Source organism: Panthera uncia (assembly GCF_023721935.1).
Source record: "Panthera uncia isolate 11264 chromosome A3 unlocalized genomic scaffold, Puncia_PCG_1.0 HiC_scaffold_11, whole genome shotgun sequence".
NCBI lineage: Eukaryota > Metazoa > Chordata > Mammalia > Carnivora > Felidae > Panthera > Panthera uncia.
In genome coordinates this window covers 49,051,368-49,073,209 of record NW_026057578.1, presented here as the reverse complement: position 1 = coordinate 49,073,209, position 21,842 = coordinate 49,051,368, and the positions used below count along the sequence as shown (strand labels likewise).

Sequence of the window (21,842 nt, the reverse complement as noted above, 5' to 3'; positions counted from 1 at the left end):
TCCATGCTGCTTCCTGCCATCAAAAGTAAGGTCTGGAAAAATAAATGGGGAAGAAGGGAGAAATATTCCTCACAGATAAATTCCAATGAATGCATGCAGATGGAACGAGCGAAACAGAAAATCAGCATGAGAACAGCGCAGTGTAATTGCTGCAGACAACGGCCACAGCTGAACTCTGAAGCCAGCTGGCACAGCTTTACTATCTGCACAGCCTCTAATATCTCCCCCAAAGTATATACTCATTACCATGTGGTTTTAACAAATGTCAAAAAATTCTCTGATATTCTTCACTCCAGCAGGTGGTGCTAAATCCCCTCCCCCTTGAGGGTGAGTTGGCTGAGGTGAGTCTGGGAGGGAACCTGTAACTTCACAGGGGAAGAACCTGCTGACACCACATTCCCCTGGTGACAAGGTTAACATCACCAGTGATGGGTTGTGATGATGCGCTGTGATGAGAAGGGGGCTCCATGGCTTGAGGTATTCTTTCTAAGCTCGATAACCCACACTAATTTGGAGAAAACCTTGGATGGGCACCAACTAAGGGTTGTTTTATGAACTCCCTGGCCAGTATTCATCAGATTATCCAACGTTGTGAAAGATGAGGAAAGACCAACCACCATCGCCAATGGGAGGAGATTAAGGAGACATAATAACTAGAGAGCCCTGGATTTGGTCCAGGGACAGACAATATTAGAGGAAAAACTGGTCAAAAATGTGAAGAAAGTGCTGAGCCAGTGCTAGCTTACTTTGATAACTGTGTTGTGGTCATGCAAGATACTAATATTAGGGGAAACTGAGGGAGGGCTACATGGTACTCCACACTATATTTGTAGCCCCCTGCAAATCTAATGTTGCTCCTAAAGGAAAAGTTAAAAAAACAAAACCAAGCCTTGAAAAAGGGTGTGTCGTGAGTGTGTACATATGCATAATGATGAGAATGTGTGTCTTGGATTCAGATGTGAGTCCATGGAGAAGTACTGACTGTACTATGGTTTTATCTTTCCTGCAGGTTAAAATGTTCAAAATACAATTAAAAAAATCAATTTCCCTACCGTTGCAGAATGCAGAGAGAGAATTCACTTTCCACAGACTGCAGAGAGGGCTTGTCAGGGCTTTACTGGAATGCCCACATAGGGTGACCTGCCTGAGTGGCTTTGAGACCCACGTTCCATGCAGTGACTCTCTTAAAGTGTCTTTTTTATACTACCTTTAGATTTCTGACCAGCAGCTGACTAGAAACCTTTTGAAAAAACTCTGTGGCCATGGGCCATCCACCTGCTGTTTCAGCAGTGTTGCTCTCTGGGCTTTTATAGCTGCATTTATACCATTACTTCACATTTTACTCCTCAGGACCATAAAACAGCCATAGAGGATGAGCCAGGAAGAAAGGGGTTCCACATTTGCAAAATATACAGGCAAAGGAACTAAGATAATGGAGAGACATCCCATGTCAGTGGATTGCAAGGCTTAACAGTGTTAAGATGGCAAAACTTCCAAAATGGATCAACATATTCAACACAATCCCAGTCAGAATTCCAGCTGCTTCCTTGCAGATTGACAAACTAATTCATTAGGTGGATTAGGTGGATCCATCAGACGGAAATGTGAGGGATCTGGACGAGTCAAAACAATCTTGAAAAAGAAGGACAAAGTTGGAGGACTCACACTTCCTAATCTCAAACCTTATTACAAAACTATAGTCAGCAAGACTGTGTGGTACTGGCAGAAGTATGGACACACAGAGCAATGAAATATAGGGTACAAAAATCAACCCTCAAATTTATGGTCAACTGGTATTCAACAAGCGTGCCCAGATCATTTAGTCAGAAGAACAATCTCTTTAACAAATGGTGCTGGGACAACTGGATATCCACATGCAAAAGAATAAAGCTGGACCTCTACCTCACACCACATACAAACATTAATTCAAAGAACATCAAAGATCTAAATGCAAGAGTCAAAACCATACAACTTTAAGAAGAAAACAGAAGTAAATCTTCATGACCTTGGATTAGGCAATGGTTTCTTTTGTATGACATCAAAAGCACAAGTAAGAAAAAAACATAAATTAGACTTCATTGAAGTTAAAAACTTTTGATAAGATGGAGAAAATTAAAAGATAACCCGTAGAATGGGAGAGAATATTTGCTAATCATATAATTGATGAGAGAAGCTGTATGTAGAACACACGTACAACTTAATAATAAAAAGACAAGTTGGGCGGGGGTGGGGGGGCGCCTGGGTGGCTCAGTCGGTTAAGCTTCCAACTTCAGCTCAGGTCACAATCTCATGGTTTGTGAGTTGGAGCCCCACACTGGGCTCTGTGCTGACAGCTCAGAGCCTGGAGTCTGCTTGCAATTCTGTGTCCCCTCTCTCTCTGCTCCTCCCCCACTTGCACTCTTTCTCTCTCTCAAAAATAAATAAACATTAAAAAAAAAAAAAAGACAAGGTGGTTGAGCAAAGGATCTGAACAGACATTTTGGTAAAGAAAATACACAATGCCAACAGGCACATGAAAAGATGCCCAACATCACCCTCATCAGGGAAATGCAAATCAAAACCACAGTGAAATATCAATTCCCACCCACTATAGGATGGCTATAATCAAAAAGTTATCAGATGAAAACAAATGTTAGAAAAAATTTGAAAAAAATCAGAGTCTTCATACATGGGGTATGAAGGGTGGGCTGTAAAATTGTGCAGTGGCTTTGGAAATCAGTCTGGTAGGTCCTCAAAAAGTTAAAAGGGATTAGCATGTGGTCCAGCAGTTCTCCTCCAAGGCATGTATCCAGAAGAAACAAAACCTATGTCTATGCAAAAACTTGTATGTCAGAGGACAGAAACTACTCAAATGCTCATCAATTGGTGAATGAATAAATAAAATGTGGTATATTCATATCATGGAATATTATTCAGCCATAAAAAGGAATCAAGTACCAATACATGCTACAACAAACAAGAACCTACAAAGCGTTACACTAGATGAAAGGAGCCAGTCACAAAGGACCATATATTGTATCATTCCATTTATAAAATATAGGCAAACTTAAAGAAACAGAGAGTAGATTTATGGTTCCCTAATAAGTAGGGAGGGGTATAGGAAGTTTACAGTGGGTGACAGCTAAAAGCTGTGGTGTTTCTTTCTGGAGTAATGAAAATGTTCTAAAATTGACTGTGGTGACCATGGCCCAACTCTGTTGACTATACCAAAGCCAATGAATTGTGCACTTCTAATGGGTGAATTGCATACTATTTGAATTTTATCTTAAAGCTGTTACCAAAAAATATAAAATAGTAAAAATAATGCACAAAATTTTATAAATGTTGTACATTAAGTAGAATACTTGCAGTTGTAAAGATGGTGGAACAAAAATGCCTCTGCCCACTTCTCCCGAAAACTCACTGATGGAAAGTCAGGACAGGTAGAACTAAATTGGAAAACTGACCCTTGTACATCTTCACCACCAAGCTGCAGGGTGGGGACAGGGTGATTGTTCACTGCTGGTCTCTGCTTTTCTGAAGTCGAGGAAAGGATAAAGTACTTTACACTAATATGCACGCATGCACACACACACACATGCACACCTACAGATGCACATACTTGTGTGCACAGCCATACATGTGTGCGCTTACATGCACTCACACACATGCAATCACACCTGTACACAATTCATTAATTTGCACATGTGCACTCACATGCACACGCTCACATGTGTGTACACACACAGACACATGCACACACTCATAAATCTGGGACCCAAGGAAGAGCTGCTCACTCCAGGCTGCACACACCAGGCCCTTGCCCCATTATCCAGCTGCAAACAGCTGGTTCAGGAAGAATTCCTTCTACTCAAGGAGATGGAACTCAGGATCTACATCCTGAAATCTAAAACAGGAAAAAAGAACAGGAAACAAAAGGGGTAAAGAACACTAGCATTTACCATGGAGCAAATACAATTTGTTAATACAGACTAATCTGAGACATCAAGAAACACCAATAAAGTAACAAAAGAACTGCACCAGGCACAGGAAAGTAAAATAAAAAAGAGATAAAACTACTACAGAAATGGAGGCACCACTGAATGCAAAACAAAGGGAAAGATGGAAATAAAAACCTGGCTGGAAAAGCGGACAAAATGGGGGAAAAGCATGAAAAGGATTGGAGAGGAAAATATCCATATGGAAGACAAAGAATAGCTAACATCAGCAAAATTAGCGTCCCTGAGAAAAGAAACTGAATAAAACATTAAAAACATTTTTAGGGTGCCTGAGTGGCTCAGTCATTTAAGCATCAGACTTCAGGTCTGGTCATGATCTCACAGTTTGTGAGTTGGAGCCCCCCATCTTGGGACACTGCTTGGAGGACTCTCTCTCTCTCTCAAAATAAATAAATAAACTTAAAAAAAAAATAAAAACATGTTTTTCAGTATATAACTGAAGAAAACTTTCTATACATAAATCTATGCATACATACATACAAAGAACATACATACATACTAATAAAATCCATGGCAAGTTCAGACTTTGACAGACTTTTCTTTTTCAATCATTTGAATGTATGGCTTCTCAGTTACTGCCCAGATTCCAATGCCCTTTAAATCACAAACATGGCAGCGCAGTGAGTGAATCTACAGCCACTCTGAGTACAGCTGCTGTCACTACTGCTCATGGCCCATTGCTTCTTCCCGGACGCTATTTACTCTGCACTTGAACTGAGTTATTGTCATATGGGGTTTCCATAGCGCTATGCTGCCCCTCCCTCCACACAGGGCTTAGTAACCACTGAGAACACACTGAGCCCAACAAAATCCAGCTGTATGAGAAGAGTGTGAGTGAAGGTTCCAAGCACAATCATGCCCTTTTCCTATGTACACAAGAAGGCTCACTTCTCCCCCACATACCTACTTCTGGGGTTCTCCCTGGAGAGGTTTTATGACAAGTTGGAAACTCAGGAATATGATCACAATGTTTTCATGTTGCCTTTAACTGGAACTATGTATTTTTAAAGCTGTAGTTTGATCTCTGCTAAAGTTTCTAATTTTTAACTAGCACTATGAAAAGAGCTTGACTATCTTTGTTTGTGTAAGGCATAAAATGTTGGACCTTAAGATCTTTCAGTCTTGGGGCACCTGGGTGGCTCAGCTGGTTAAGCATCTGACTTCGACTCAGGTCACAATCTCACAGTTCATGAATTTGAGTCCTGCATTGGGTGAGTGCAAACCTCACTTTGGGTTCAGCACTCTCCATTCCTCTCTCTCTCTCTCTCTCTCTGCCCCTCATGGTATTCTCTCTCTCTCCCTCTCTGCCCCTCCCTCACTCACACACACTCTGTCTCTCATAAATAAATAAATAAATAAATAAATAAATAAGTTACAAAATGATATTAAAAAAAAAAAAAAGATCTTCCAGTCTTTAATTTTCCTTCCAAGTTGAGCACAGATGTCAAGGGCTCAGCAGCTTATTTAATTCTGCTAATAGTTCCAGGCAGCCTCCCAATGCACCTCTGCATACGAGGGGAGCAGAAGTGGCGGCATCAGGGCTCCCTTGGACAGCACCCACCCAAAGACTGGCCATGGCCGGCTCTAGGTTAGGCACTGCTGCACACCCACCCAGCCAGAGCCCTGCACTCTGGGCTTTGTCTGTTGTTGCTATCTGTGTGATTTGTTCCAAGAATTTTTATAGTTTCCTCAAATGTGTTGAATTTGTTTTCCTCAGTTTCCTTAAGATGGTTCAGAGTAAAACTAAACTGAAGAAGGCTTGCCAGAGGGGCCGCCCAAGGAGATGCACACACTTTTGAACCATGCACGCTGGGGTCCAATCCTGGTTCCTGGCCTGGCCAGCAGGGTGGCCTGGATCCCTTCACCTCTCTGAGAAATACCATGTCTAGTTTGGGGTTTAACACAGGGCTAGCTGTGGACTCAGGCAATGTTGGTCCCCTTGCTGGGCCAGATTTTCAGGGAGAGTGATGGAACCTAATTAACAGGGTGGCAATTCTGGACTGAACCAACTGAGGGCACAGGATTGGTGCAAGAAAAAGCACAGGGGGCTCACCAGCAAAGGGCCAGCTCCTCAGTGTCCCCAAACTCTGCTGCTACTGCAGGCCCAAGGCCAACCCAGGCTTTGCCCAGTCTCTTTCCATCCCTCTCACCCCACCCCCGGCCTCTCCCACCACCATCTGTGCAACTGTGGACAGGGTCTCCCAAATCAAGGAACTCTGGCCAAAGAACCTGAACTCCCCTCCTTCAGCATGAGAGCAACAAGGACCCCTTAAACCCTCTACAGCAGTTCTGGGGGCCTGTGGCCTGGGGTGTGAACCGGGCTGCTGACGTTTCTTGTATGGTCCCTTCTTGCAATATGACTGTTACACATGTTAAGAGGCTTAGAGGCAGCCTTAAATTTTTTTAATTGGGTTTACTACATGCAAAGTCTACACCAAAAGCATCACAGAAAAGCACAAAAGAAGCTCCTTCCTCAAAATGAAGAGATGAAAAGATGACCAACGCAAATACACAACATAGTAGTCTTCTCCTAAGACATCTTAGGAGTTAAGGAACTCAAATTGTGGAGCTGGAGCTTAAAAGCAACAGGTAGAGCCTCATTTTGCTCTTTATACAATGGAGATTCATGAACAGAACTGGACTTTCAGAAACCTCCAATTTCTCTTCCCTCTCCAAAAAGGCTATTTAGAGTCTTTGTTTAACAGAAAGTGAACACTCTGCAGGAAAAGGAAAGAAAGAACTCCAGCACTCAGGGCAACAAAACACAGACTGATGCAACTGTTTTCATCAAGAGAAGAACCTGTTTCTACAGGTGGATCTGGCCAGTGACGTGTCATCCTGTGCCCAGGAAAAGGCAGCAATACTCCCCCTGTCTATCAGATTCTGTGTTATGTCTTAACGTGCCAGCCATCTCGCTGTGACTGAGCAGGCACAGTGACGCCCACAGACTACCAGCTCCCTGCCAGACAGAGCTGGCGTGGACAGGACACAGGAACAGAGACCACTGGCCCAACATAAGGCCAGTTCTGGTGAGCTCCCCAGCCTCGCCAAAGGCACCAGGGCAGCCCTGCCCTTGCCAGCCTAGTGAGGGTACTGCTAGGGGGCATCAGCCTTCTCACCTGCTAGACAGCTGAGGCTCCTCCTTGTCTTCACTGGTCATCCTGCTTCACACCCATTCTGCTGTGTCTGAGGGGCTTTTTGGAGGGTCGCACCGACAACAGCTTTATGAAACCACTACTATGTTTGCCGTAAGGATGCTGAACACTTTCTACCACATCTCTTATACTCCCAACCTATGGAGCCACACTCAAGCATGTTCTTTTAGAATTAAGTGACAGGGAAATTTGGCTTCTGGTGAGTAACTGGCAGAAATTCCATGGATCACGGATTTCCTTTTTTACTTTAGGTACTGGTACCTAGGACTAGAACACAGGCCTGTTTGCTCAAAGTCAATTTGGAAAATGTAAAATATAATAAAATAATAGAGTTTGAGAACTTATAGGGATCACAGAGATCAGTCAGCTCTGCAGGGAACAAATTTATTTTGCACTCCATGATATAACTTTTTTTATAATCCTCTGCCTCCTGCCTTCCATGCTGTTAAGCTCTACAAAATGTCTCCTCACTCCCATCCCCGAGCCAATCACAGAAGTCTTATCACACTGCCAGAGAAGCCAGAGCCTAATCAATTTATGTTAAGTGACCTGGACTGTGTCAAAGTATATTTATAACTAGTGTGGCACTAGTAAGCATTTTCACCCTGAGCTTCTTTCACCTTTCATTTTAAATGATGTTTCATGGCCAAGAAGACACTCAGCTAGAACTGAAATCACATATAATTCCTAATCCCAGAGATCCTGTCAAAGGAGTTAACCAAACTCTTCTGTGGTCTGATTACCTTGCTAACTTTGTGTTCATGCCTCTTCCCTTTACCATGTCTTAAGAACACCATTCTGTATAAGGTAGAAGACAAGCCAGCTATTATCTGTTGATTACTTGTTTCATGTCTCAGAATGTGCAGGTTTCTAAATGGCTTAAAGCTCTGGTCTGTTTAATGAAAAATTAGGTATAATCCGAAAAGACATAAAGTTCTCTAAATTTTCTTATCTGTATTTCTTATTAGTCGGGCAACTGGCAGAGCTATATGAGATCTGCAGGTGACAGCACCATGTCAATGTGCATGTCCTGGGTTTAATTGTTCACAGTGTTTGTCTAAGAGAGTCTCCCTGATTTTTGGAAGTACACACTCAAATTTTTAAGGGTAAAGGAGCATCAAGTCTGCAATTTACTTTCAAACGGTTCAGAGAAAAATGTATTAATATGTATAGAAAGGGACAAATGTGTTAAAATGTTTAATGCTTGGGGAATCTGCATGAAGAATGGGAATTTATTGTATTATTCCTGCAACATTTAAAAGTCTGAAGTCATATAAAATACAATTTTGTAAAAACTCATTTAAAAAGGGCTGGGGGGCACCTGGAGGTTGAGTCAGTTAAGCATACGACTTCAGCTCAGGTCATGATCTCACAGTTCATGAGTTCAAGTCCTGCATCAGGCTCTGCACTGATAGCTTGAAGCCTGGAGGTTGTGCTTCAGATTCTGTGTCAGCCTCTCTCTCTGCCCCTCACCCACTCACACTTTATCTCTCTCTCAAAAATAGATAAACATTGGGAGAAAAAAAAAAAAAGGCTAGGATTCAAATGCAAGGTCAGTTATGATTATTTCATAAAAATACAAAGGGTCCCTGCAGCCTCCATGGCACCTGGGTATTAGAGATCTCCAGAGAAACAGAATCAACAGGATATGTATATACAGATTTATTTTAAGGAACTGGCTCACACAGTTGTGGAGGTCTGAGACTAAAATCTCATGATTTTCAGGCTGGCAAGCTGGAGATACAAGGAAGAGTTGCGTTTGGAGTCCCAAAGCAGTCTGCTGGCATAATCCCTTCCCGCTGAGGAGGGATGATGTGGGGGGTGGGGTAATCAGTCTTTGTTCTATTAAGGTCTTAACTGACTGGAGGCCCACCCACATTGTGGAGGGTGATCTGCTTCACTCAAAGTCCACTAATTTAAATGTTAATCTCGTCTAAAAAACACCTTCACAGAAACATCTAGAATAGTATTTGATCAAATATCTGGGCACTGTGGCCCAGCCAAGTTGATGCAGTAAATAAACCATCACAGCCCTTGAGAGGCCAAACTGTCTACTATGAAAAATCATGGCTCACACTCTGAGAGGCTCCTTAATCTCATAAAGTGATGGTTTAACCTTACCTTCCACTCGTGGAGCTGTCAGGTTAATCAGCAACACAAAACATCTGTCCCTTGTCAAGCTTCTAGCCAGGGAAAATAATTGAGCTATCTGGTGTCAGGGAAGTTTGCCCATGGGATACAAGGTCAACTTCACAAGTGGAAACATATCAAAACTCGGTGTGTTAAAAAGACTCCGGTGGCTGGTCTCACCACTAATTAAAACAAAATCTTGTAAGTCGGGGCTGTGGGCAGACAAGGCTGCAAAAACACTGCTCTAGATCTTCTTCCTTTAACTCCAGGGTCCAGCCAAACAGTAAGATTAATTGTATTCATTATGATTATCTTATTTGAAATATTTAAGACTGCAGTTTGGGCCTCATGGTGGTAGTGGTGCACTATTATTTTCCTTAATCTACTATTGTGGCTATGCCATGAGTTTACGGGAAAGAGCCATAGTAAACAGACTATCCCATCCATTATAGGGATGCAGTAGGCCAGCTGTCCACATTGTGTATTATCCACTTTAAAGCCCCACAGAAGATATCTCACACCTGCCCATTCTAGAAGTTATCACAGAGATCCCATGACTCCCATAAGTAGACATGAGCCGCCATTTGCTCTGGTTGCCAGAACTTATGTCTGCACTTTGTGTCCTGACATCGTCCTTGAATGCAACCTGTTTCCCTACCCTTATTCCCTGGCCCCAACTTTCTCTTTGAGGTCTTCAATTAATCTGAACCTTCTGTGTCATGCCTTGCTTAGGCATTCTTCAATTCTTTTTGGATAGAGATGGAATGTCAGCATAAAATGGAAACATTTTATAAGCAAACACAAAGCCACAACTTTTTAGAATGGCAAGGAACCTCAGAAATGAACTACCTCCCTCCACCCCTGTCATTTTTAAGATGAAAATACTGAGGCCAAGAAAGGTTAAGAAATCCAGCCAAGTCCAAGGTCTTATAAACTGCATAGTAAAGCTAGGACTAAAAGGAGCTTGGACTCATATGAGCCATCCCTCACTATCCATCTCTTCTCTCTTTTTTTTTTTTTCTTTCCATCCATCTCTTTTCTATTCCTGAATTCAGAGTGGAGTTCCAGCTCTGGAGTTTTATCCCAGACTCCTGACCTTGCCATCACTTCAGAGAATCCTTGAACCATCTTTAGAACTAAGTGCTACCTCCTGCCAAACACCAACCTCTCAATTTTAGGGTTTTTTTTGTTTTTTTTTTTGTTTTTTACTTGATTTGCCAGGCCGGTTGCCTGAAAAATCTTTCCCTGAGCATTTGAGTTTCATTTGTTTCTGCTATTACCAAAAACAGAAGGCCAAAAGGGGTTCTGAAACAAGAGGTACAGCATGATACTATTTTTGTAATAAAAACAGCGTTTCTACCAAGGTAGAAAAAAAGATGTAGAATACAAATGTTTATAGCATTTATCATGTTTTTACTAGGTGTTGTGATTACAGTTAATTTTTTCCTTCTGGCTTTTCTGTTTTCCAATTTTTCTTCCAATAATCATACGAACTTCCATAATTGTTTGAAAGACAAAAAATTAAGTAAAAGCACGCTAATGTATTAAATATAGATCATCTGGCTCCCCCAGTCAGAATGCAGTGGGACAAATCCCTGAGGTCATCCCCAAGCTGGGGTGAAGCTCTGCAGGATTTTTATTGGGAGCCTACCTCCTGTCAGGCTCGGACCCTTGTGGGGCTTGTTTCTGGTCCATTACAAGCAAAATAACACTTCTGCAGAAAAAGGAGAGAAGCTTATTTTTCAACACGAATTAGCCAGACTGAAACACTTAAATTCCAATTTTCCATTTTAAAATGGCCTTCCTACCCAGAACAGGCAAACAACTTTCCACTTACAGGCTGTGTGGTTTGTAAAGAAATTTTCTCTAGACAGAAAATTTTCCGCCTGTAGCCACCACAGCAGGCAATCAAAACTCAGACCTCTCAATGACGATCAGGAAAGCAGTTTTGTTAGAGGTATTAATTCTGTTCAGGAAAGGTCATTTCCATAATCCCTGAGCCCATCACTGTCCTTTTCAGGATCTAATTATACATAAACACTCTAAGAGGAATCCCAAGGTGTTGAGGTGTGTTCTGGTCCAGGGAAATGTCCTTGAATGTGCATGCAAAGCTGTACCCTTGTCGTCTACTTACACTGACAACAACACTGATGTTGCAAATCAGAGCTCTGCCATCAGCAGGGAATTCTGGGGGAGCCACAGCCTCTTGGCCAATTTCCCTGGCAAAGACATCCTAAGCCCTTGTTCTAAAAACCTGTTTTAGCCACTTGGTGCCACTTCTATGTTGTCTTGCATACTAAATGTGAAGCAGCCTCGCTGGTATTCTAACAACTCTGTCCTTGTTACCATCTCTGTTTTAGAAAAAAGAGTGCTCCACAGTAAGTATGGAAAAGCAATGATCTCACTCTTAACAACTATTAAACATTTTTTAATGCCTCATGAAAATACTCTAAAATAATATCAACAAAGCAACTATACAGTGCCTATATGGATACTGCAAAACAAATCTTTGCAAACTGGCTTCAGGCCTGCAAGTGTATCCTTTCTTCAGGAGTCATTCTACCTTAGTATAGAAAGGACAAAATTCTCTGTGGTCAAGAGCAAGTAAAAACACCCAAACAAACTGGCAGCAGGTGGATGGCCAAGACTATGACAGGCCTATCCAACTACCAATGATACTTACTAACTTGGAAAGCTGTTGAAAAAGTTACAAATGTCAATGAATGAAACAGAAAAATCACAAAGTTGTATACGCAATATACTTTTTAAAATGTGTACCTATATTTAAGAATAGAAAATGATCTGAAAGGACATACACCTTCATTTTAATATGGTTGAGAGTAATGGAGTCACATCAGTGACTTTTCTTTTGTGTGTTTAGTATTTTTCTGCCATAAGCATAGATTTCTGCAAAATATGAAAAGTAACAACCTCCGTGATTACTTAATCTCCATGAACTTTAACCCAACAATGTTCTTCAAGAGAGGTGTGGAAACCCCAAAGACAGAGACTTCTTTGAGGGCTTCTTCTGAGCTCCTGACCCCTGCTTTAGCAGGCATCCTCAATGATTTTCTTCCGATCAATGCCTAGCCAAAAAAAAAGCCCACAATCCCCTGCAGATGACTGAGCTCACCCCCTTCCAACACAAAACTGCCCAGGCCCGGTTCCAGTCTCCTTTTCTCTCACACTCTGCTGCAAAAAAAATCCCCAAAAGGTGGGGGGCGGAGTCAGGGGAGGAGGAAGCACCGACTCTGCAGTCATCACAGAAGCACACGGCTAGAAACAGGCTGGAAAATTCCGCCAGGACTCCAGGGCTCAGGAGACGGCGGGGAACAGGAGACCCCTGCAAGACCGAGCTCCTTGCGCAAAAGGACTGTGGACTGGGGCCTAAACAGAGGAAGAGGAGGCTAGGCGCCCCGGGGCCCCGAGTGTAGACAATACCCTACACTGTCTGCCGTAGAGGACAGCCCGGATCCGCTTTGCGCCCGGGGTGGTAGGGTGGTAAGTACTGGGCCAGGTCTGTGTAAAGCTGGCTGACCGCCCCAGGGGAAGGCGGTGGGGGAGACGTGACCCCAGCCAAAGCTATTCTCACCGGCGTGGACCACCGATGGGCTGCGGGTGCACACAGAGGGTGGCCGTGCTCAATTTAAAGACACTCCGCAAACACAGGCCCTACGTGCGTCTTTCTGGGAGAGGTGCATCGCTCTGCTGTCTCTTCCCAGGGGCCCGTGTCTCGAGAGGCCCGGCACAAGGGCTGCCCTTTTCCGGGGTGGGGCAGCAGGCACGGCAGGACGAGCGCAGTGACCCTGGGCAGGCGACCCCGGCCTCCCTCGGGCCGCCTCACCTTGGGGTCGCGCTCGTAGTAGTGCTGCTGCGTGCGGATCCAGCGGCCCACCAGGTGGTCGCGCACCGTGTGAGCCAGCGCGAAGAAGTAGTCGCGGGGCGTGGCCACATTGCGGTCCTTGACCAGTGTGAAGTGCAGGTGCCGATTGAAGCTCTTCCGCACCTCGGCCACGTCTCCCAGCCCCGCAATGCCGCGCACACTGATTTGCTTCCGCTTCTCGCTGTCAGTCAGCGGCTTCGCCATCGCGCGGTCAGAGGAGGAGGAAGACGAGAGGCAGGGCAGGGAAGACAACGCCAACACCGAGGATGCTGCGGCGGCTCTGGCGCCCGTCACTGCGGCGCCGCACGGCTGGCACGGGCCGCGCCTGCGCGTTGCGTCGGGGCGGGAACTCCTGAGAGGAGGGGCGGGGCCGCGGGGGGGAAGGGCCGGTCTTCGGGGGCGGGGCCTCCGAGAGACGGGGGGCGGTCTCCGGGGACGGGGCCTCCGGAGAGGTAGGGCAGGGCAGCAGGCAAAGGCTTTAAGTCCTTGGACGTTGGCAGGGGGCGTGCCTTTTTGTAGGTGTGGAAGATGAAGTGACCTGCCCAGGCCAACCAATAGCGGGGGTCTGTCCCCAAGATAGCCAAGCCCAGCCTGGGGGGACGCGAGTGAAGGAGCAGGAGGACTCGGGAGTCGGAACCTCTGTCCTGCTTGCCTCTCTCTGCCCCCCAGGGTCATGAGGGGGTCTCTGCCATCGCAGCTTTGCAGATTTCTGGGCCCGGCGTCCCTCGCCCAGTCAGAGTTACCGGCTACCCCAGCCCGGAGTTCCCTGGGTGTTGGGGTGCGGCCAAGGCCTGGCAAACGGGAAGGAAAACCGGGTACATGCTAGAAATGCAGTCAACAACGCCTGGTGGGCTCAGTCTCCTGAACCGGGGGCGAAGTGGCTCTGAAAACACCAGCTAAGAATGTAAAACTTTGTTTATACTGAGAAAGTGCCAGCCTTCCTGCGACCCTCCGACTGAGATGACAGCATTCCCCAGGGGCACTGCAGCCCTGAAGGGTTACAATGACCCCTCTGAGGGACCACCGCTGCTTACTCAGAGAAATTTTATTCCCTAAATCACAGGCCCTCACTTTGCCCTTTAAATACCGTCAGGAAGAAGGAAACACCCCACTCTAGCCGAGGATCCGGGTCATTGTGACAGAGACGCCGCCTCCTCCACTCCACCTAGTTGTATGCCTCACTTAAGGGGTTCCTGGACACAGCTACCCACACCTGCTTAACACGGGAGTTCCCAAAGAAATTGTGCCTGGGCCCACCTTGCACGCAGCCCTGCATTGCTCTGAGCCTGTGGGAACACTGCTTCATTAGAGTTTCACCTTGACCCCTTTCCCCTAAACCCCATAAACTCTGCCTTTTCCTGTGTTCTTGAAATTGCCCCACGGTCTTACCGCCTGCAGTTACTTCATTGCAGTGGGTCAGTAAACCTGATTTTGAGCCACTTGCAGGTTTGCACTTGGTGGTCTTAGACTGATGAGCAATAAAGATTCTCCATGTACATGGAGGTCAAGTTTGCCTGCAGGAGAGGTCATGAAAGTCTAGGTGCAGGAATTTTCTAGTGTGATGCTTCCAAAGTTATCTTCTTACCTGGATTCTCCTCTAGATGCATACTCCTCGGGGGCAATAAATGTGGAATGCCCTGTCTGCCCCACCTATGCACACACTCACCTGTTCCAGGTGGCCACCAATATCACTGGAATGGATAAATAAACCCCATGGCCATCTCAGCCATTTTCAGATATGTAATTTTTAAATTATTTAATGTTTATTTATTTTTGAGAGAGAGAGAAAGGAGAGAGAGAGAGAGTGGGAGAGGGGCAGAGAGAGACTGAGACACAGAATCCAAAGCAGGCTCCAGGCTCTGAGCTATAAGCACAGAGCCTGACACGGGGCTCTAACTCACCAGCAGTGAGATCATAACCTGAGCTGAAGTCGGAGGCTTAACCGACTGAGCTGCCCAGGGGCCCTGAGATAAGGAATTTTTATATAGTTATAAGTGCTGTGAAGAAAAGCACATTAAGTAGCCAGTGACAGGAGATGATATCTGAGTTGAAACTAAAAAAATATTAATGAGTAATGAATCTGGGGGAGGAGCAAATACAAAGGTCCTGAAGTAGGTACACACTTGGACAGTTCACAAAATAGCAAGTCCAGTGTAGGTAGGGCAAAGAGAGCAGCTGAGGGGGTATGAGAATGTGCCACCCCCCAAAATGCCTCTTTGGTCTACAGATTATCTTGAGCCAAAGGCCACAGAGTAACAACAGAAGCAGGAAAAGCTCTTAAAACAGGGCACACTTTTTCCTTTTGTAAAGGAAATTCACATTTAAAAACATACTTCCATTTGTAGAGAGCTTTCCTCTCCTGACAGGTCTGACTATAAAACCTTACCAAACAACTTTGGTTACCATGCTTCTGGTTACCTTCCCATAACTTGCCTCCCTGGCTAGAAGCCTCAAACCCCTTCCTTGTTTTAGCCTAGGACGATATATAAATTCAAGTTCTAACCACCCCTTTGAGTCACTCATCTGTGGTACTTCCGAGAGTATGTGGTGCACATCCTAATAAACTTATGTGGGTTTTTTTTTTCTCTTGTTAATCTGTCTTTGGCCAGCCAAATTTACAGGGGCCCACATGGAGAACTTGAGATGGGTAGAGGAAAATATTTTTTCCTTGCCAACACAACCAATGGGTAGATTCAGATTAGAGGTGGGGAGCCAGGTCAAGGTGCCCGGTCAGCGTTGATGAGGAATTTGGATCTTCGAACAAAACTGTAGAGCTTCCGAACAGACAAAAAAGAAAGAAAGTGGGCTCAGATTTGCTCCTTCAATGAAAAGGACTGTTTTTCTGGCAGCCTGGTCTTAACTGTGACCAGGCCAGTATACTTGCTCTTCTAATGGGAGAAGATCATGAGGCCAGTCAGCCCACTTTGTTATAGTCTGTCCGGTGCTCTATTTTGGGGAGACCTCTTTAAATATTCATTTACTAAGAAGTGATGGATATTGATCCAGGTTCAGTTATTTTTTGTAATGAGCTATTTTGTATGTTGGAGATAAATTACCTTTTAAGTGCTTTCAAGCAGGTATTTAAGACTGTCTATAGCTAGTTCCCTGCCTTGGAAACAGAGACAAAAGATGTCCTTGTGTGTGGAATGAAATGTTGTGGGAGTTAGAAGAAATTGGGTGTGGAAAACACACAAACAGACATTTTGGTCTACTTAAACTTCTTGAGTGTCTCAACCAATAAATGTTGGTTAAGTCAGTGTCTTGGAAGCTCCGCCAGCCCTTGTTGAGACTCCTCAAGCCAAGGATAGAGACTTCTGGGGACCGCAGAAACACCACTGGCCAATCTGTGATGGTCAATAAAATATTTGCAAATTAACAAAGGCCTGGCATTTCAGGAAATGGGAGGCAAACAATAAATGCATTATTTGTGAGAGGTCAGTAATAGTAAACCTCAGTACAATTAAGACCACCAGCTAGAATGGTATTGTGGAATTGGGGCTCTTCCTTCACTGGGGTATGTAACAGATACTCACAGTGACATTAATGTATTGGAACACATTGTTTTTAAAAAAATCTATGAGACCAGAGTGACATGAAAAGGAAATAAAATGGGGGTGAGGAGAAAGAAAGGAAGCTCTTCTCTGCAGAATACCAAATAAATGTAGGAGTGGATGCTAGGACTATCAGACAAAGGCTGTAAGGGAACAGGATATTCACACAGTCTCAAAGTATCACCCACGGATTACCTTAATAGTTACAAAAAAGAGAAGGCACTTTACAGTGGAGAAAGCTTCATGAAGTGATCCAACCTGGCATTACCAATAAGGGGACAAAATGATACTATGTGCTTTCTGATTCAATGCACTGAGAAAGACACAATATCACTTATAGAATATAACATAGTATACTATGAATGTCATGGTAATATAGTAAAGACACCTACCCAACTAATAGAGGCGCAGATAACAGCTAAGGCAGTTTCCCAGACTTGCTGACCAGAACTCCCTTTAAGCATGTTCCCAAAGCCCCAAATCCATGATTCCAACTGCAGTACTTCTAAGCCAATTTTTTGTGTGTGTGCAAATGTGGGGATCTCTGCCCCAGGCAGCCTTTCTAACCCAGCAACCAAGGCGCTGTCCTAGTAGGAATGACATTAATGCACTGTGGAGTCCCCCAGTGTGTGCCAGAAGTGCTGGGCTTTCAGGTGTGTTCAAGCAGGACACTATCTCATGCTCAGCTTGGCTTGGAGTCCGCTACTTCTTTAAATTTTTTTTTTTAACATATATGTGTTATGTTACTTTCAGGTGTACAATATAGTGATTCAACAATTCTATACATTACTCAGTGCTCTTCATGATGTGTAGTCTTCATCCCCTTCACCTATTTCACTCATCCCCCCATCCAGCTCCCTTCTGGGCAAGCACCAGTTTGTTTTCTGTATTTAAGAGTTTTTCTGTATTTTTTTTTTTGTTGTTGTTCTTAAGTCCACATGAGTGAAATCATATGGTATTTGTCTTTCTCTGTATTTCACTTAGCACTAGACTTTCTAGATCCATCCATGTTGTTGTAAAATGGCAAAATTTCATTATTTTTATGGCTAATATCCCATTGTGTATATATACACCACTTCTTTATCCATTCATCTATCAATGAACACTTGGGTTGCTTCCATAATTTGGCTATCATAAATAATGCTACAATAAACATAGGGCTGCATACACGTTTTCAAATTACTGTTTAGTATATTCCTTGGGGGAAAACCCAGTAGATCATATGGTGGTTCTAATTTTAACTTTTTGAGGAACCTCCATACTGTCTTCTACAGTGGCTGCACCAGTTTGCATTCCCACCAACAGTACATGAAGGTTCCTTTTTCTCCACATCCTCGCCAATACTCGTTGTTTCTTGTGTTGTTGATTTCAGCCATTCTGACAGGTGTGAGGTGATATCTTATTGTAGTTTTTATTTGTATTTCCCTGATGATGAGTGATGTTGAGCATCTTTTCATGTGTCTGTTGGCCATCTGGATGTCTTATTTGGAGAAATGTCTGTTCATGTCTTCTGCCCATTTTTTAATTGGATTATTTGTTTTTGGGTGTTGCTACTAACCCTTTATCAGATATGTCATTTGCAAATAGCTTCTCCTACTCAGTAGGTTGTCTTTTAGTTTTGATTGTTTCCTTCCTTGTGCAGAAGCTTTTTATTTTAATGTAGCCCCAAAAGTTTCTTATTGCTTTTGTTTCCCTTGTCTCAGAACATATTTAGAAAAAATGTTGCTACAGCTGATGACCTTACTGCCTGTGCTCTCTTCTAGGACTTTTATGGTGTGAGGTCTCACATTTAGGGCTTTAATCCATTTTGAATTTACTTTGGTGTCTGGTGTAAGAGAGTGGCCCAGTTTCATTCTTTTGCATGTAGCTGTCCAGTTTTAAGGTCTGTTACTTAAGTGATTATGAGATGGGCTCTAAAGCCAGCAAGAGTCAGCTTGGGATGTTCCCCTTACTCTGGGGCCCTCCTCCTGGAAGGGAGGGTGACAGACAGACAGGGGTTGGTGAGGGACAGAGTGGTGAACACGTTAAAGAGAGGAAGCTGGTCACACTCCAGGGCCATTGCCCTGCCATCCTCCAAGCCAGAAACATTACCCCACTTTGAGGGGGTTGAATCAGACAAGCCTTTACAGTTTTTGTAATTGAGTACTGGATGGACTTTCTGGTGTACTGGAATGAGCTGGGGCACCATGGTTTCAGCCATGGGGCCAGGCAAACCATCAGCCTGGAGAGCTCAGAGGGCCAGGCGTGAGGAGAGCAAGTCTCAAGTACACACCTGCACCCACCAACTCCTGCTTATTCAGGGTCAGACCCCCATGAGGAAATCAGCACTTACAGGATCAGGGTCCTCAGTATCACTCCTGTCACTTATCAAAGACCTCCTGACATTGCATGGAGTAGAAGGTTCCAGTCCATAGGCAGGCCTGGTTGTTGCATTACCTGTCTCCAGGGAATATGTTAAGCTCACAGTGAGAAAGTCTGTCTCTGCACAGCCTCAATTAATGTAAAATGAGGGATAACTGTGAAAGTCACCCTGAAAAACAAGAGGTCCTGTGAATGCATGTGCTGCCCTTGGAGTGGGGTAGGCTGAGGAGGAGCCAGACTCAAGGCGGGGCTGAGCTAGGCCAGCTCCCCTCAGGCTGCAAGAGGAGGGGGCCTGATCCCCTGCACCTACTCCACCACTGGGTGAACTTCCTAAAGTCTCCAGCACTCCTAACACCTGCTGTGCACAACTCAGGCCACTGGCTGGTGTGCTCCAAACCCAACAGAAAACACAAAGATGGTGGGTGGGGAATGGAAAAGGGGGCTGGAAGGAGACTGGGAGCCAACCAAAGAGGAATTTCAGGATGCTTTCTGTGGGATAAACTGTATAAAAATCCTATAAGAGGGTAGGGTAAAGGGCTCCATTATTCTTTAGGGCTCCTTGAGTCAGATCTCCACATCGTCATGTCGGGGCACACCTCTTAGAGGACTGTCTCACTTGGGTAACAGTTATGGCAGGCCTCTCAGGTGGTGCTTCCTAGAAGGTACAAAAGAATCATCTGGGGGGTCATGTCAGAAGGCAGGTTCTGATACAGCAGGTCTGGGGTGTGGCTGCAGTCTACATTTCAAACAGCCCCCCAGGTTCTGGGAATGCACCCTAAGAGGCAAGGCCTTAAGGCATAAGCACTGCTCAGAGTTTTTAATGATGGAAATTACTGGAAAGGGGGTTTTGAAGAAACAATTTCCCACTCCCTGCTGCTGTCCTGAACAGGGAGGGGAGAAGGGCAGTTCCTCAAGGCAGCCAGGCTGGATGTAAGTGTCCCTCCAGTACATCCAACTATCTCTTCTGACTTGGAGTTTCCAGGCTGTGCTGTGACTCTGAGTGAGCATACCTATGGACTGTTAGGGACAACCAGTACCTTTTGGGGGACCAGGTATGCCACACCATAAATACATCAAATTATTTGTTTCTTAACTGGCATCTCCTAAGACTTGCTATATGGCAATTTACTGCCGTCTTCTTACCCCCGGATGAATGATTTAGCTGAGTTTCTTGACGTGCAGAGCTGAGGATGAGGTCCTAGACTTGTGGTCCGAACTCCTGCTGGCATCTCTTCTCTTCTCCAGGCCATGAGACTGTCTCACTACCCCTCTGCTCTTGTTCCTCCTTCCCAAACCCAGAGTCGCCTGGTTCCTATGGGCAGACCCTGGGCTTGGGGACCCCTTACTCACTGTTACCAGCAACCTCAGGTCTGCACCCACTAACATCACTGCTGGTGTTCTTCAGGGCCATATTGGGGCCCTGGCTTCAGTCTTGCTCCCACTGACCTTGATCTCATCTCGTTGGCCTCTGTAGTTTCTACATCAACAAGTGCACTGGCAGGTTGGTACTTTGAAAAACTGGTAGTATTCTTTTATTATTATTATTATTATTATTATTAAGTTTATTTATTTAAGTAATCTCTATACCCAACATAGAGCTCAAACTCATGACCCTGAGATCAAGAGTCGCATGCTCTTCAGACTGAGCCAGCCAAGTGTCCTGGTAGTATTAAATAAACTCTGAACCAGAACTGAACCTGCTCTGAACCAGCTATTCTAGTCCAAAAGAGATACCCAACAGAAATGAATGCTTATGCTGACCAAAAGGCATGCACAAAAATGTTCGAAACAGCCCTATTCAAAACAGTCCAGACTGGAAACCATGCAAATATCCATTAACTCTGGGGTAAATACTTTGTGGCATATTCCCACAGCTGAACAGTCTGCAGCCCAGCCCTTGAGAATGATCAGCCATACCCAGTAATCGGCATTAGAGCTCATCCTGTATGATTCTGTTTACATGATATTCTAGGACAGGCAGACCTCTAGAACATCAGCCCTAAGAATGGTGTTGAATTTTAGGGGTGGATACAACTGGGGACAATATGAGTCTGTGGGATCTGACAAAGCTATTGCAGTGTGGTGTGAACAATGTAAAAGTTCATTGTGTGCTCACTAGAAGCCAGCCCCATGTGGGGAATATCTGTGGGTGTGGTGAACACCACAGACTTGGGGGTAGGGCCCGGGGGGTTTACACTGTGCTGCCCATGGCCTTCCACCGTCTTCTTCCCAAGCTTTTTCTGTTTCCTTGTCCTCCCTGTGCAGCCAGTAGGGCTCCAGATCCTTTTTTAGGCCAGGAGCTTCCTGCCTGCTTCCAGATCAGGCAGCAATGCCACACAGGTTTGGTGGGCACATTCTCCCCTAAGCTCCCAAGGACTGTCTCAGGAACTGGTCCTCCAAGAGCAAGTCTGAGGCCTCCAGCTGTGTTGTTCCTTGTGGTTCTAGACTCCTTTTACCCATCCTCAGCTGCTCTTTTGGGTTCTCTTGCTAGGATTCCTGCTGTAGTTTCCTAATGGGCTTTCCTGCCTCCCAAATGCTCCCCAGAACAGTCCTACACAGGCTGCAGAATTGGACCCTTCCTCAGGGAAGGGCTGAGCCCAGAACTGCTCCTATAAACCCCAACTCCAACTGAGCAACCTTCCTAGGCCAGTGTCAGCCAGTCCCTGGCAGGTCTTGTGGCGAGCATGGGGCTAGCCCAAAGTAGGACCTGATAGGCAGGCAAGGTGATAGGAGGCACCGGACTACAGGGGGTCAGCTTTCTGAC

At 44.9% G+C, this 21,842-nt stretch overlaps 1 protein-coding gene across 1 annotated transcript in view; it reads right to left on the bottom strand.

The window, feature by feature from the left end:
* PYGB (glycogen phosphorylase B) overlaps positions 1-13,477 on the bottom strand; it is a 58,315-nt gene extending 44,838 nt beyond the window's left edge. Inside the window, exon 1 of the mRNA XM_049650112.1 lies at positions 13,128-13,477. Coding sequence (XP_049506069.1) covers positions 13,128-13,370 — 243 coding nt within the window. The 5' untranslated portion in view covers positions 13,371-13,477. The remainder of the gene's footprint in view (positions 1-13,127) is intronic.
* Between the last annotated feature and the right edge of the window lie 8,365 nt (positions 13,478-21,842).